At 47.4% G+C, this 13,810-nt stretch overlaps 1 protein-coding gene across 4 annotated transcripts in view; it reads left to right on the top strand.

Annotated features, from left to right (window-relative positions):
* PGLS (6-phosphogluconolactonase) overlaps nt 1-13,810 on the top strand; it is a 36,344-nt gene extending 22,534 nt beyond the window's left edge. For 3 of the 4 annotated variants that reach the window (XM_069946059.1, XM_069946074.1, XM_069946066.1), the window contains exons 2-6: nt 5,517-5,778; nt 8,867-8,974; nt 10,876-10,977; nt 12,810-12,950; nt 13,051-13,810. In XM_069946059.1, coding sequence (XP_069802160.1) covers nt 5,517-5,778; nt 8,867-8,974; nt 10,876-10,977; nt 12,810-12,950; nt 13,051-13,185 — 748 coding nt within the window. In that variant the 3' untranslated portion in view covers nt 13,186-13,810. Of the gene's footprint in view, nt 1-863; nt 939-5,516; nt 5,779-8,866; nt 8,975-10,875; nt 10,978-12,809; nt 12,951-13,050 lie in introns of those variants that run through there. The other variant, XM_069946055.1, reaches the window with a different exon arrangement.

Raw genomic sequence — 13,810 nt, 5'->3', positions numbered from 1 at the left:
GATGGAGTAGGGGGCCCTGTATATACATGTACTGTATAGATGGAGTAGGGGGTCCTGTATATACATGTACTGTATAGATGGAGTAGGGGGTCCTGTATATACATGTACTGTATAGATGGAGTAGGGGGCCCTGTATATACATGTACTGTATAGTTGGAGTAGGGGGCCCTGTATATACATGTACTGTATAGATGGAGTAGGGGGTCCTGTATATACATGTACTGTATAGATGGAGTAGGGGTCCTGTATATACATGTACTGTATAGATGTAGTAGGGGGTCCTGTATATACATGTACTGTATAGATGGAGTAGGGGGTCCTGTATATACATGTACTGTATAGATGGAGTAGGGGGTCCTGTATATACATGTACTGTATAGATGGAGTAGGGGGTCCTGTATATACATGTACTGTATAGATGGAGTAGGGGGTCCTGTATATACATGTACTGTATAGATGGAGTAGGGGGTCCTGTATATACATGTACTGTATAGATGGAGTAGGGGGTACTGTATACATGTACTGTATAGATGGAGTAGGGGGTCCTGTATATACATGTACTGTATAGATGGAGTAGGGGGTCCTGTATATACATGTACTGTATAGATGGAGTAGGGGGTCCTGTATATACATGTACTGTATAGATGGAGTAGGGGGTCCTGTATACATGTACTGTATAGATGGAGTAGGGGGTCCTGTATATACATGTACTGTATAGATGGAGTAGGGGGTCCTGTATACATGTACTGTATAGATGGAGTAGGGGGTCTACCCGTTATTACTGTGGATGTTGTGAGGCAGCTTCCCTAGCAACCATTGCTCCCTGTGACAATGAAAGCAGTAATCCTATTGGTTGCTAAGGCTCCAACTGCCATGTCTGCTGCAGCTAATTATATCACCTGTGTTTGCAGTGAGATTTTCCCATTCATCTCTATGAGGTGCCTCTCTTTCCCCTCCCCCTCCCCTCCTGTACATCTGGCGGGGACGGGAACTTCGCAATAACCTTCCCGGGCACCCAATGTATCGGTGTGCCAAATTTGGGGTCAAACGGTTCAGGCGTTTGGAAGTCTATAGAGGACAGACAGACAGACAGACAGACAGACTTTGATTTTTATGATATAGATGTGTTTTTTAGTTTGGCAGTGAATCTGTTGCTTCTATCATTCCTCGTAAACAGCTCGGCCCCGAGGAATACGTTCTCCGGGGTGGGGGATGCTGTCAGCCATAACAACCTGTTCATGGTCTCCCGGCGGAGCAGAGTATTACAGTTACCTGGAGACCATCGGCTTATGTAACCCTGTATAAGGACAGCTGTGTCTCTGGTAGTAGAGAGTCCGCCACCCGGGGCCTGCACGGCGCCCGCTGTGACATGTTCTGTGACCCAAACCCACTGGGATACATTCTTGTCTGGGTCCTGGCAGAGACAATGGCGGATGTATTATGTGTGTTCTGCAGATGTGAGGAGAACATTGTGGGGATAACACAACAGTGCCGCTCTGTCTCCTTGCATTGAATGTGTGTGTGTGTATATATATATATATGACAAAGAAGATGGAATATTTAGCTGGAACTTGTGTGCTGGGTCAGCTGCAGCTGTTATGTGGGGACCAGTTGAGCTGGTACTATTATAGGGGACCCAGCAGGATTTGCACTGTTGTTGTGGGCCCAAGGGGATGATGCTGTTGTAAGGGACTACATTGGAATGGTACTGTTATGGGAGACTTGGTGTGGCAGGGGTTATTATGGGGCACACATTAGGACTGACACTGTTATGGAAGACCCAGTGGGGTTGGTACTGTTTTGGGGACCTAGTGTGGTTGGTTCTGATATTGCAGAACCAGTGGAATTGGCACTGTTATGGGGGAACAAAATATGTCTGGCGCTGTTGTAGGGTGGGACTGCCGATAATATGGGAAATGTGGTTGGCAGTGTTATTGGGGGACCCAGTGGGAATGGTGCTGTTATGGGGAACTTTGTGTATCTGGCACTGCTATAGGGGCAACTTTTGAGACTTGTGCTGTTATGGGTGGGGGCCCATTGGGACTTGCACGGAGAACCCAGAGGGGCTTGTGATGTTATGGGGGGCGGCCAGAGGGGCTCGTGGTGTTATGGAGGGGAGGGCAGAGGGGCTAGTGTTGTTATGGGGGGCCCAGTGGGACTGGCGCTTCTATGGGGGGCCCAGTGGGACTGGCGCTTCTATGGGGGGCCCAGTGGGACTGGCGCTTCTATGGGGGGCCCAGTGGGACTGGCGCTTCTATGGGGGGCCCAGTGGGACTGGCGCTTCTATGGGGGGCCCAGTGGGACTGGCGCTTCTATGGGGGGGCCCAGTGGGACTGGCGCTTCTATGGGGGGGCCCAGTGGGACTGGCGCTTCTATGGGGGGCCCAGTGGGACTGGCGCTTCTATGGGGGGCCCAGTGGGACTGGCGCTGTTATGGGGGGCCCAGTGGGTTTGGTGCTGTTATTGGGGGCCCAGTGGGACTGGTGCTGTTATGGGGGGCCCAGTGGGACTGGTGCTGTTATGGGGGGCCCAGTGGGACTGGTGCTGTTATGGGGGGCCCAGTGGGTCTGGTGCTGTTATGGGGGGCCCAGTTGGTCTGGTGCTGTTATGGGGGGCCCAGTTGGTCTGGTGCTGTTATGGGGGGCCCAGTGGGACTGGTGCTGTTATGGGGGGCCCAGTGGGACTGGTGCTGTTATGGGGGGCCCAGTGGGACTGGTGCTGTTATGGGGGGCCCAGTGGGACTGGTGCTGTTATGGGGGGCCCAGTTGGACTGGTGCTGTTATGGGGGGCCCAGTTGGTCTGGTGCTGTTATGGGGGGCCCAGTGGGACTGGTGCTGTTATGGGGGGCCCAGTGGGACTGGTGCTGTTATGGGGGGCCCAGTGGGACTGGTGCTGTTATGGGGGGCCCAGTTGGTCTGGTGCTGTTATGGGGGGCCCAGTGGGACTGGTGCTGTCATAGGGATCAGCTGGGACTGACACTGTTATAGTGGCCATATTTGGAAGTGCAGCTATATTGATGGCACCATTTGAATTTGCGTTCTTTGTAGAGATGTAAGACATGGCCACAGTTTGGTCTGTACAGGTTTTACGGCCTCTGAGTATAAAGAAGAACACTCTAATTTCCTCAAAGCAAATAGGTAAGGAATCGGAACGTAGTACAGTGGTGCCTTGGATTAGGAGCATAATTCGTTCCGGGACCGTACTTGGAATTCAAATCCACTCTTAAACCAAAGCAAATTTTCCCATAAGAAATCATAGAAATGCAGACAATTGGTTCCACACCCCAAAATAATGATTTATTATTCTGAATAACATGTAAAACAGATGAAACAAACATTCAGAAACAGCAGATTATGTGATATTATAAGTTACTGTGCAGTAATGGAGAGGATGGGAAACACAAGGACTGACAGAGACTGCAGGGAGCATGAAGGAATGAGCAGGGCAGATGTGGGCACATACATGCAGCACTCTCTGTCCGGGGAGAGAGGGGTTACAGCTATGGAGAGATTACCCCCACAGTCCTGTCCCCTGATGCAAGCCCGATGGATATAGCCCTAGACATCTCCTTTAACGCCTTGCACCCATAGACTGTCTCAGCATGTGCCTTGTATATAGAGATCTCCGCCTGTAATGATGGGAAGCCTGCACGTACTCTCACATGAGGCCACAGGGGGGCGCTATATCAAGAATGTCCCAGTGAGAATAGCATTTCACTGTTCATATTGTAAGCTATACTGGGAATTACAATACAGTTTCCTATATGTAGGGCCCAGTGTACGTCCTTATATGTATGGAAACGATTGTGGATTTATCCCCCGCCGCAGTAAACGCCGGCTGGAAAAACTGTGCTGTAAATTCCTCTTCACCACAAAAGCCGCTACGACATCTACCCTGAGCCTCATGGGAAAGTATATTCCTGACTGGGGGGGGGGGGATGGTTTAGTCTGCATGTAACTGGATGTATTCCCAGTGAGTACAGCTGGACCGTCCTAGAGTTTACTTTATTTTACAACTCATTTCAATTGCTCTGCTTGCTGTCATTGAAACTCATCCCGCTTACAGAGCTGAGGGTCTGTTACAATGTATCAGCCTTCACATGGACTGACGTCGCGTGTCAGTACACAAGCACAAAGATTTAACTATCTTGGAGCTCACAACTTTATAATGAATGATAGTAGGAGTTCTGACGTCCGGCCCATAGCACGTGGTCCATGCGCGCAACGTGTGATTCTAAGGCTGTGTTCACACAATTTTAAAAACTGGAGACTTTTTGGCAAGTTATCCAATCCATGGTGTCGGACAATGCCTATACAGCGATATACAGGAAGTCTATCTGATGTATATGACAGAAAACAATAACCAAGTGTGAACATCTGCGGACCTCCCCTCTAATATAAACATCTGTGGACCTCCCCTCTTAGATTTCCGGTGATTTCCGGCTGAGAAGCCCCTGTCTCCAGTCATATAGCAATAGTCATGTGACCTGAGTAGGAGAAGGGTTAAACCTGTGTAAATACCCGGGGTCCTCCATAATATTAATATAGTCATCCATCAATAGGACGGCTATAATAAATACACAATGTTAGGGCTCCCGGGGTTAGCAGCGGTAACACATCTGCACTGTGTCAGAGTTTTCTTTGGGATTTCGAGGTCGGAGTAGATTAGGACAATGTGTGTGCACCGTATGGAAAGGAATCCAGCAGCGCTGTAATGTACTGGATAAACACAGCCATTCTGCTTTGTATCTCGCCGGTGTGTTCATCTGTTACTAATAGACTTAGAACATGGGAAGAGACAGTAAAGGGGCACTCCTCTTATCTGTTAGAATGATTTCCTGACAATAAGCGGTTAACAGGATGTCCCACCACTTTGGGATCAGCTGCAATCTGTGGTGTTTAAATTCCCTGTAGCACCTCCGCAGGGGAAATGGGGCATTACACAATTCTGAATTTAAATCAAAGGTTTGTCCGTGTAATGTACGGACATGTGGGGTCCTCCGGATTGAGATATGCTATAACGTGGACTACTAGCAATTAACTCACAATTATAGGATAATGCTTTTACAGTCTTTTGGGGCATATAGGCTAAAGAATTAAAAATGTTTTCACCCAATACACATAAATGGCCATGAAGACAATTATACCTTGTATTATTTTTGTATGTAAGTGGCTGGCCAATTCAGAATTGTGTAATACTCCATTTAACCTGCGGAGGTGCTGCAGGGAAATTAAACACCGCAGATTACAGCTGATCTGTGACCTCTTGGGATTCTTAGGGTCCATTTACACAGAAAGATTAGGGGTGTCAAACTTCTGGCCCTCTGGCTGTTGCAAAACTACAATTCCAATCATGCCAAAGGCTGTCCAGGTATGATGGGAATTGTAGTTTTGCATCGGCTGAAGGGCAATTGTTGACAACGGTGTCCCAGAGTAAAAGGACTCTCATCTAGAGACCTAGTGGGATATATATACTGACTGTTTCTATGACCTCTATGTACCTTTTTATTCTTCCCAGATTTGTGATGTCCTCCAATCGTCAGATCCGTGTGTTCCCCTCGCCGGCAGAGCTTGCCCTGTCCCTTTCGCAGCTCCTGGTTCATGAATCCAAGGGTGTCGATAACTTCAAGATCGGATTGTCTGGCGGCAGCCTGGTGCAGCTCCTGAGCCGAGAATTACCTAAGACGGCGGGTCTGGATACAGAGGGATGGAAAGTGGCTATGTGTGACGAGAGGCTGGTCCCGTTCTCTGACCCTGAGAGCACGTACGGCGAGTACAAGGTGGGTCCTAGAATTAGTCACCATAGAAATGTAGAGGTGAGGGCTAATTCGGACGTCTGATGGGATCGGCAATGTAGCTGGCCACAAGGCCTAGTGGGGTAAGTGAGCCAAACTCACAGTATCATCAGTATATCCGCTAGTTTGGGTCATATGGTCAGGACGGAGCTTGCTGATGTAATATGGACACTAAAGTGCAGCACATTGCGGTTGTCGGTGTAATTCTGACCGTAACCTCACACTGTGTCAGTATATGCATGTACGCTCGCCTGTCTCAAGGGTGTGACCGGCTTTACAAAGACATTTGTTTATATAGAGAATCATATGGATATAGTCAAGCAGCAGAAATTTTTAGTCACGTGGCTTCAGCTATATGGATTTGTCTAAGCACCCTTCAGAAAAATGGGCCAGTTAAAGAAATTCACCTTAAATGGCTTGGCCACTAGGTGTCTCCCTTCTCTGCAGTCTGCTGTTCACTCCCTGTTGTTAGGGGGAATCTGTCTCTAATAACAGCAAAATTAGGACAGTGAGGGCTGGGCATAGCATGTGCTATATGTGGGAGAGACCTGGGCTGTGTACCTGGAAGCTCATTGTTTCTGATGATCCACACTGTTCCTCAAAGGTAAATCAAGGCTTCCTTCTCATCTTTTAATGGCCATAATACTCAGGGCATCTGTACTATGTGCAAATACCAGTGCATGTATAATGTGGTCTGATGTGATGTCCCCTTCCACCTTAGCAGAGTGCAGAGTGTAACCCTTTCTTGCAGTGGGTTAATTATCACCCAGCCCAGTGTGGAGCCTAGCAGAGAGGAGTATGTGCTCTAAATGGCTAGGACGTAAGTGTCCCTTGAAATGACAGGTTCGATTAAAGAGTGATGACCCCCATGGTAATACATAGATGGGTGGTTAGATGCACCAGTCTTATGGTTTGTTGGGGGGGGGGTTCCCTTATTTCTCTGTGTTCCTAGTCATAGTCTCAAAGAAACCATTCAGAAGCCCATTTTGTTAGATCTCTGTGTTGTACAGTTCTTTGGCTATTCCTCCTTGAAATGTGTCAATAAACTGACAAATGGGTGTTACCTTTCTGTAGAATGTGTCCTATACAGTAACAGTTTCCGCACTGATTGGACAATATTAGACTTTAAAAGTACACGCCCTCAGTTGGTAACACCCAGTTGTCAATTTATACATACATTTATCTACAGTCAACAGTTTTCCTTATTAATGAGCGCTTCTCCTTTTAAATTTCATCCTCCAGCAATTTTGACAATGTCTTCATACGGTCACAAACAAGGATACGTTGTGGTGTAATTCGGGAAGTTACATAAGAGACAAGCGATGTGCACGTCTCATGGACATCTCTATTACCAGCCGAGCCCTGACCTGTTGCATAACAGCGTCATCCTGTTAAAGTGCTCTCCATAGTAGTATACTGTGAAAGAAACTTAAAGTGACTGTACCACCAGGCCCAGGCTGAAGCACTGGAGGCGGGCCGACCCACCCTTAGTGGGAGGAAACCCCCGCCCCTCTATGATAGGGTTCCATTGATTCTAATGGAGTCACGTCATCGAGAGGCTGGGGTTTCCCCCCACTAAGGGTGGGTCGGCCCGTCTCCAGTGCTTCAGCCTGGGCCTGGTGGTACAGTCACTTTAAAGGCGCCATGGACTTTGTTGTTTCTCCTATGAGGTCTGTCATTTGTAATGTCATCAGATCACAGGTTACTGGGTCTCACTCCGGCTGTGGTCCCAAGCTACAGTCGGGAAGAAGTACATGGCAGCACGCACACCTCCCCAGCTGCCACTCAAATCCGACTTCATTTCAGACAGATACTGTGCTGGCTGCGGAGTGGAGCACACTGCTGTACACTCCCTTTGGCTTTATCTGCAGATAACAGCAGGTTTCAGGAGTGAGACCTGCTGCGATCAGTGACTTTAGACATGTCTGATGTCATATTAAAAGTTATAACATAACAGTAACACTTTAAGATGTTCTGCAGCAGTTGGGCCAGAGAAGTACAGAATAAGCTACATAGTAAGACTAAGGGGGAGATTTATCAAACATGGTGTAAAGTAAAACTGGCTCAGTTGCCCCTAGCAACCAATCAGATGCCACCTTTCATTCCTCACAGACTCTTTGGAAAATGAAAGGTGGAATCTGATTGGTTGCTAGGGGCAACTGAGCCAGTTTCACTTTACACCATGTTTGATAAATCTCCCCCTAAGAGTTCACATTGGGGGCCTGTAGATTTAAAGGGGTACTCTGACTAAAATCTTTCATTTCAAATCAACTGGTTTCAGAAAGTTTTATAAAGATTTGTAATTTACTTTTATTAAAAAATCTCAAGTCTTCCAGTACTTATCCGCCACTGTATGTCCTGCAGGAAGTGGTGTATTCTTTCCAGTCTGACACAGTGCTCCTGTTCGAGACAGGGACTGTCCAAAGCAGGAGAGGTTTTTATGGGGATTTGCTGCTACTCTGGACAGTTCCTGTCCCGGACAGAGGTAGCAGCAGAGAGCACTGTGTCACACTGAAAAGGAAACCACATTTCCTGTAGGACATACAGCAGCTGATAAGTACTGAAAGACTTGAGATATTTAAATATAAGAAAATTACAAATCTATATAACGTTCTGAAATCAATTAATTTGAAAGAAAAAGATTTTGGCTGGAGTACCCCTTTAAGGTCTCCCCTGAGCCGAGGTGTTATATGTAACGTGCAGCGTTTATATATAACCACAGAACAGGCTCTTTTTGCCATACACATCCATTTCTCCCAAATCTCAGGGATCAAGAGTGTATTGTGATGTGGTCTGAGCCACATCAAAGGCTTAAAGTGTCAGGCGGGGGCGGAAAAGTGCAGTTTCCTAGACTGTAACCTCAGCACCACTGTCTAAAGGCTCCTGAGGCCACCAGCCCTCTCTTATGGTTACCCTGGTCCTGGTGTACATCTTGTGTTACAACCACAGTGGGGGGAGGATGGAGCCACCACATCTCCGCGGCTGCTAGAACATGGAGACGGTGGTTGGTTGGATGCTCCTGGGGTGATTCTTTGCACATTTCTTACCCACATTCCTCTGCTTCTTGTTACAGCGTCAGCTCGTTCCTCTGGGCCTCCTGTCGGAATCTCAGTTTATCGTCATTGATCCATCGCTGAACGTGGAAGACGCGGCCGCGGACTATGAGAAGAAGCTGAGAGAGGTGATGACTTTCAGTAACTGTACAGGTCATATATAATCCAGCCGTATTACTTATTGACTTTAATTTGTAATCTCTCTCTAGATTAAGTCATTTGAGTCAGATACTAAAAAGTGTTTTTACTCTAATCTGTTTCTATTTTCTAGCTGTTATTTTTTTATTTCACTTTTTGTACATTGTTATGGGGGCTGCCATCTTGCCTGAGCTTCTTCTTTTTTTCTTTTTTTTTTTTTTTTACAGCATTTAGTGACATGCTTTACAGCAAGCCTCATGGACATAGATGACAATAGACAGACTCTGTCCCCTTAAGATTACTGAGCACTGGGCATATTCATAGGTCATTCCACAGCGAGCTGCTATTGTCTCCTCTATCTAATGGTGTCACATGACGCTGCAAATCTGTACAGATCACTTTACAGCAGCCTCCTCTTATCACCACAGACACAACAGGAAGTCTCAGCTTAGTTTTAGCCCCAGTGGTGAGAATGAAAACTGCAAGAATTCAGGATTATTTTATAATATAGATAGAAAAAGGGGAAATTAGGAAAAAAAAAAATCACTAAAAATTATTTTAAAACATATGTTTAACAAAAACATTATTTAAAAAAAAAGTCATTTACTGGTGACGCATTCACTTTAAAGCGTATTCCCAACCCAAAAAAGTTATCCCCTATTCCCAGGAATCAAGTATAACGGGCTAATCAATGGGGGTCCAACTGCTGGGTGTCTCACTGATCATAAAAATCGAGGAAAATTTCCCCCCAAATTCATTGTTTATTAGGCCACACACACACACACACACACACACACACACACACACACACACACACACACACATACATATATATAGGGAGGTCAGTTGTTCCTGCCTCGATCATGTGGTTTGGCTGACACATATCCAATGTAAAGCATAACTCTCATTTGAAGGACATGCAAACAGACCTGTCAGAAGTTACTGATTGCACCAGGTCTCACTCTTGAGACCTGCTGCAATCCCAGGATACAGCCAGGGGAAGTGCGCTACAGCGTGCTTCTCTCCTTGGCTCTCAATCAGTTACAAATCTTCTGTCTCATTACAGTCCATGAAGTAAAAGGGTCTGATATTAAGCTGCCTGGTTGTATCTTGGCATCACAGTGATCAGGAAAGAGACCCGCTGTGATCAGTCATTTTTAACATGTCGCATAACTTGTCAGAAGTGAGAACAAGCCAGAGAGGGAACAGGATACAACTAGCATCTCTCCTTCTGGAGGACCTGACCTGTCCTGTACTACTACTACACAGATGACCTATTGAATTTAATAGCCTTTGTGTAATACCTAGTTTCCCCTGTTGGGGTGCTGCAGAAAGATTGATCACTTATTGCCAGGTTTCTCTAACTGCCGGGGATTCAAGCAGGAGGGAAGGGGGATTTGTGATCAGCGTATTATTAAGGGAGCCGTCTAACAAATCAGAGAGGCCCTTTAACGGGAGCTGTAACTACTTACATAGTTATAAAGGGGTCTTCTGGGAGAAAATTTACTGATGAGCTATCCACAGGCTAATAGCTCAGACCCGTAAGAGAGAATATAGGAGAAATATAGGTGATCCCTACTGATGGGCCTGTCGTCTCTGCTTCATTGGGACATCTTGTAATCCGCTGACCTGACTGAGGCCATGCGCCAGTCTGACCTGAGTGAGGCCATGCGCCAGTCTGACCTGAGTGAGGCCATGCGCCAGTCTGACCTGAGTGAGGCCATGCGCCAGTCTGACCTGAGTGAGGCCATGCGCCAGTCTGACCTGAGTGAGGCCATACGTTATACTTGTAGGATTTGTAAAGCTGTATTTTTACAAGTGTTCTCATATTCACTTTTCGTTTTCCCTGCAGCTGCGATTGTTCATCGGTAATCTTGTTCATTCTCCTTAGATCTTCCCTGGGAACGACCTACCGAACTTTAACGTGCTGATCTTAGGAATCGGCCCAGATGGCCACACGGCTTCGCTCTTCCCAGGACATCCTCTGCTAGAGGTAAATGGCTTCACTCACAGGTTACAGGAGAAGACCTATCATGTCACCCCCTGTGTAGGCAGCAGTGCCTGACCTCATGTACTACTCACTGTAGACATGACCCCAGCAGCTTTGTTTTGTATAAATGTAGCTCATCCTTCATGCTCGGTTTAGGTCCATTAGTGCCCATTACTATTATCTGCAAAGACGCTTATGCCAAGAGCTGGCTGGCACAATGTTCGCCCCTTAATGGAAGCAGAGAAAACATAAACCACTTTTTTATGATGTCTCATTTGCATGACAGACATTTTCCGAGTCTCATACTGCAATTGGAAATGACTTTTTTCATGCATCAAATATATAAGAAGTTGTAATATATTGGCATAGCATTATCTTCCTCCCTGTTCTTCTTTCCCCGCCTGTGTGCCGGCATGCAGCTGTCTTGAGGTGTGGGACGCAGCTTCAGTGTCTGAGAGGTGTGGGGGGTGCAGCTGCAGTTTCTGAGGTGGGGGGTGCAGCTGCAGTTTCTGAGGAGGGGGATGCAGCTGCAGTTTCTGAGGAGGGGGATGCAGCTGCAGTTTCTGATGAAGGGGTGCAGCTGCAGTTTCTGAGTAGGGAGGTGAAGCTGCTGTATGAGGAAGAGGCTGTAGCTGCAGTTTATGAGGAAGGGAGGGTTTGCAGCTGCAGTTTCTGAGGGGAGGAGGGTTTGCACCTGCAGTTTCTGTGGGGGAGGATTTGCACCTGCAGTTTCTAAAGAGAGGGGTGCAGCTACAGTTTCTTAAGGGAGTGAGCTTTGTACTTTCAGTTTCTGAGGAAAGGAGGGTCTGAACCTGTGATTTCTAAGGGGAGGAGGGGGATGCAGCTACAGTTTTTGAGGAAGGGGGATGCAGCTGTAGTTTTTGAAGAAGGGGGATGCAGCTGCAGTTTTTGAGGAAGGAGTATGCAGCTGCCGTTTCTGAGGAGGGGGATGCAGCTGCCGTTTCTGAGGAGGGGGATGCAGCTGCCGTTTCTGAGGAGGGGGATGCAGCTGCCGTTTCTGAGGAGGGGGATGCAGCTGTCGTTTCTGAGGAGGGGGATGCAGCTGCCGTTTCTGAGAAGAGGGGGATGCAGCTGCAGTTTCTGAAGGGCGGAGGGTTTGCAGCTGCAGTTTCTGTGGGGAGGAGGGGGATGCAGCTGCAGTTTCTGAGGGGGGGGGAGATGCAGCTGCCATTTCTGAGGAGGGAGATGCAGCTGCAGTTTCTGAGGGGAGGAGCAGGAGGATGCAGCTGCAGTTTCTGAGGAGAGGAGGAGGGGGTCCCAAGTATGAAGATAAAATGTATAGTCTAGGCTCCATTATTATTATTATTATTTTTTCAAGTGATACTGTCACTTGAGGAGCAGGGGCGGATTAACTTTACCATAGGCCCCGGGCTGTTCACCAAGCCTGGGCCCCCCCCACCCCACTGTAACTATGGCAACACTAGCCTGGCGTTCATAGTATAGGATAGATAATGTCATGATGTCCTGATTTGTGCAAAATTGCCATAAAAAAAACTGTGATTTTTTGCAAATCATGGCGGAAGTGTAGCCAGGAGACAGTACACCACTGAAAGTATAAGTCTTTTTGGGTGGTCATGGGCCCCCCAGGAGCTCAGGGCCCCGGCTGCCGCCCGAAACGCCCCTATTATAATCCACTACTGATGAGGACTTCTCTACACAGCTGTAAAGCCTAAATTCTGCAGTTTTAATACCTTACTTCATAATAGATTTCTTGGTGCTTGGTGCAGTGAAAAATGCTTTTTGTACTTGGTAGTTTTTGCCACCTGGGCGGGGCTTCACTTTTTTTCTTTTTTTTTTTGTTTTTTATATACTAGGTTACAGACAAGATTGTTGCTCCTATTAGTGACTCCCCGAAGCCGCCTCCAGAGAGGGTCACCCTCACACTCCCAGTGATCAATGCAGCTAAAACAGTCGTCTTTGTGGCCACAGGAGAAGGCAAAGCTACCGTTTTGAAAGTAAGTTTGAAAACTTTATTGACAAATAACAGCCACCATAACAATAAATACCTGACACGACTTACTCTTATTATATTCTTTTGTCTTCCGCATCTACCAGCGTATCCTGCAGGAGGAGACGGATCCATTGCCGGCTGCTCGGGTCTCCCCAGTCCACGGTAAACTTCTGTGGTTTCTCGATGAACCTGCTGCTCGGGATTTAACTTGCCCTGTAGAGAAACACTCAGTTCTGTAATGTTACTGTAAGAACGCCAGCATCCGGAGCCGGTTCAGAACCAGAGTCCGGAGCTCCCCACACGTCATCCCTGGGTTTACCAGGGCCACAGGCAGAAGCAGAGAGCTGGACAGAGCAGAGCTACAGACCATAGTCAAGCCAAGGATAACTAGGCCATGGGCTGATAAAGGGACACACGACCAAAACAAGTTATTACATTGTGATTGTTCTGAAGATGGAGACGCACCCCGGCGCCGTGACTTCCTGGACCAAAGACAGAACTGGAACAAAAGCCAAGGATGCAAACACTCAGCCATCTCCGCCACGGACAGAACGGAAATCAGGACCAGCATAGATGACCATGAACGTAGAGAGGAACCCATAGACCCATAGCCAGAACCTCACACCAACCCACGGGCAGGAACCAAGCTGGCCAGAACATGAAGCTTTGCAGAACTGCCTTTCATATCAGTACCCTCCATATTCTTGACTCTGCCCGCTGTACCCTTTGACAATCTGTCCCCCTCTCACATCTGCCTCCTGCTAGGATTTGCTCCTCTGTGTCAGACGAGCCACAGCTTCCAAAAGGTTTGCACATACCGAGCGCGTCACCTGACTGCACAGTAATAAAATGCTATCTCGTCCA

This window comes from Dendropsophus ebraccatus, chromosome 1 (genome assembly GCF_027789765.1).
Source record: "Dendropsophus ebraccatus isolate aDenEbr1 chromosome 1, aDenEbr1.pat, whole genome shotgun sequence".
In the NCBI taxonomy this organism is placed as follows: Eukaryota; Metazoa; Chordata; class Amphibia; order Anura; family Hylidae; genus Dendropsophus; species Dendropsophus ebraccatus.
The sequence above is the reverse complement of the archived record's forward strand: the minus strand, read 5'-3'. Positions and strand labels throughout refer to the sequence as shown.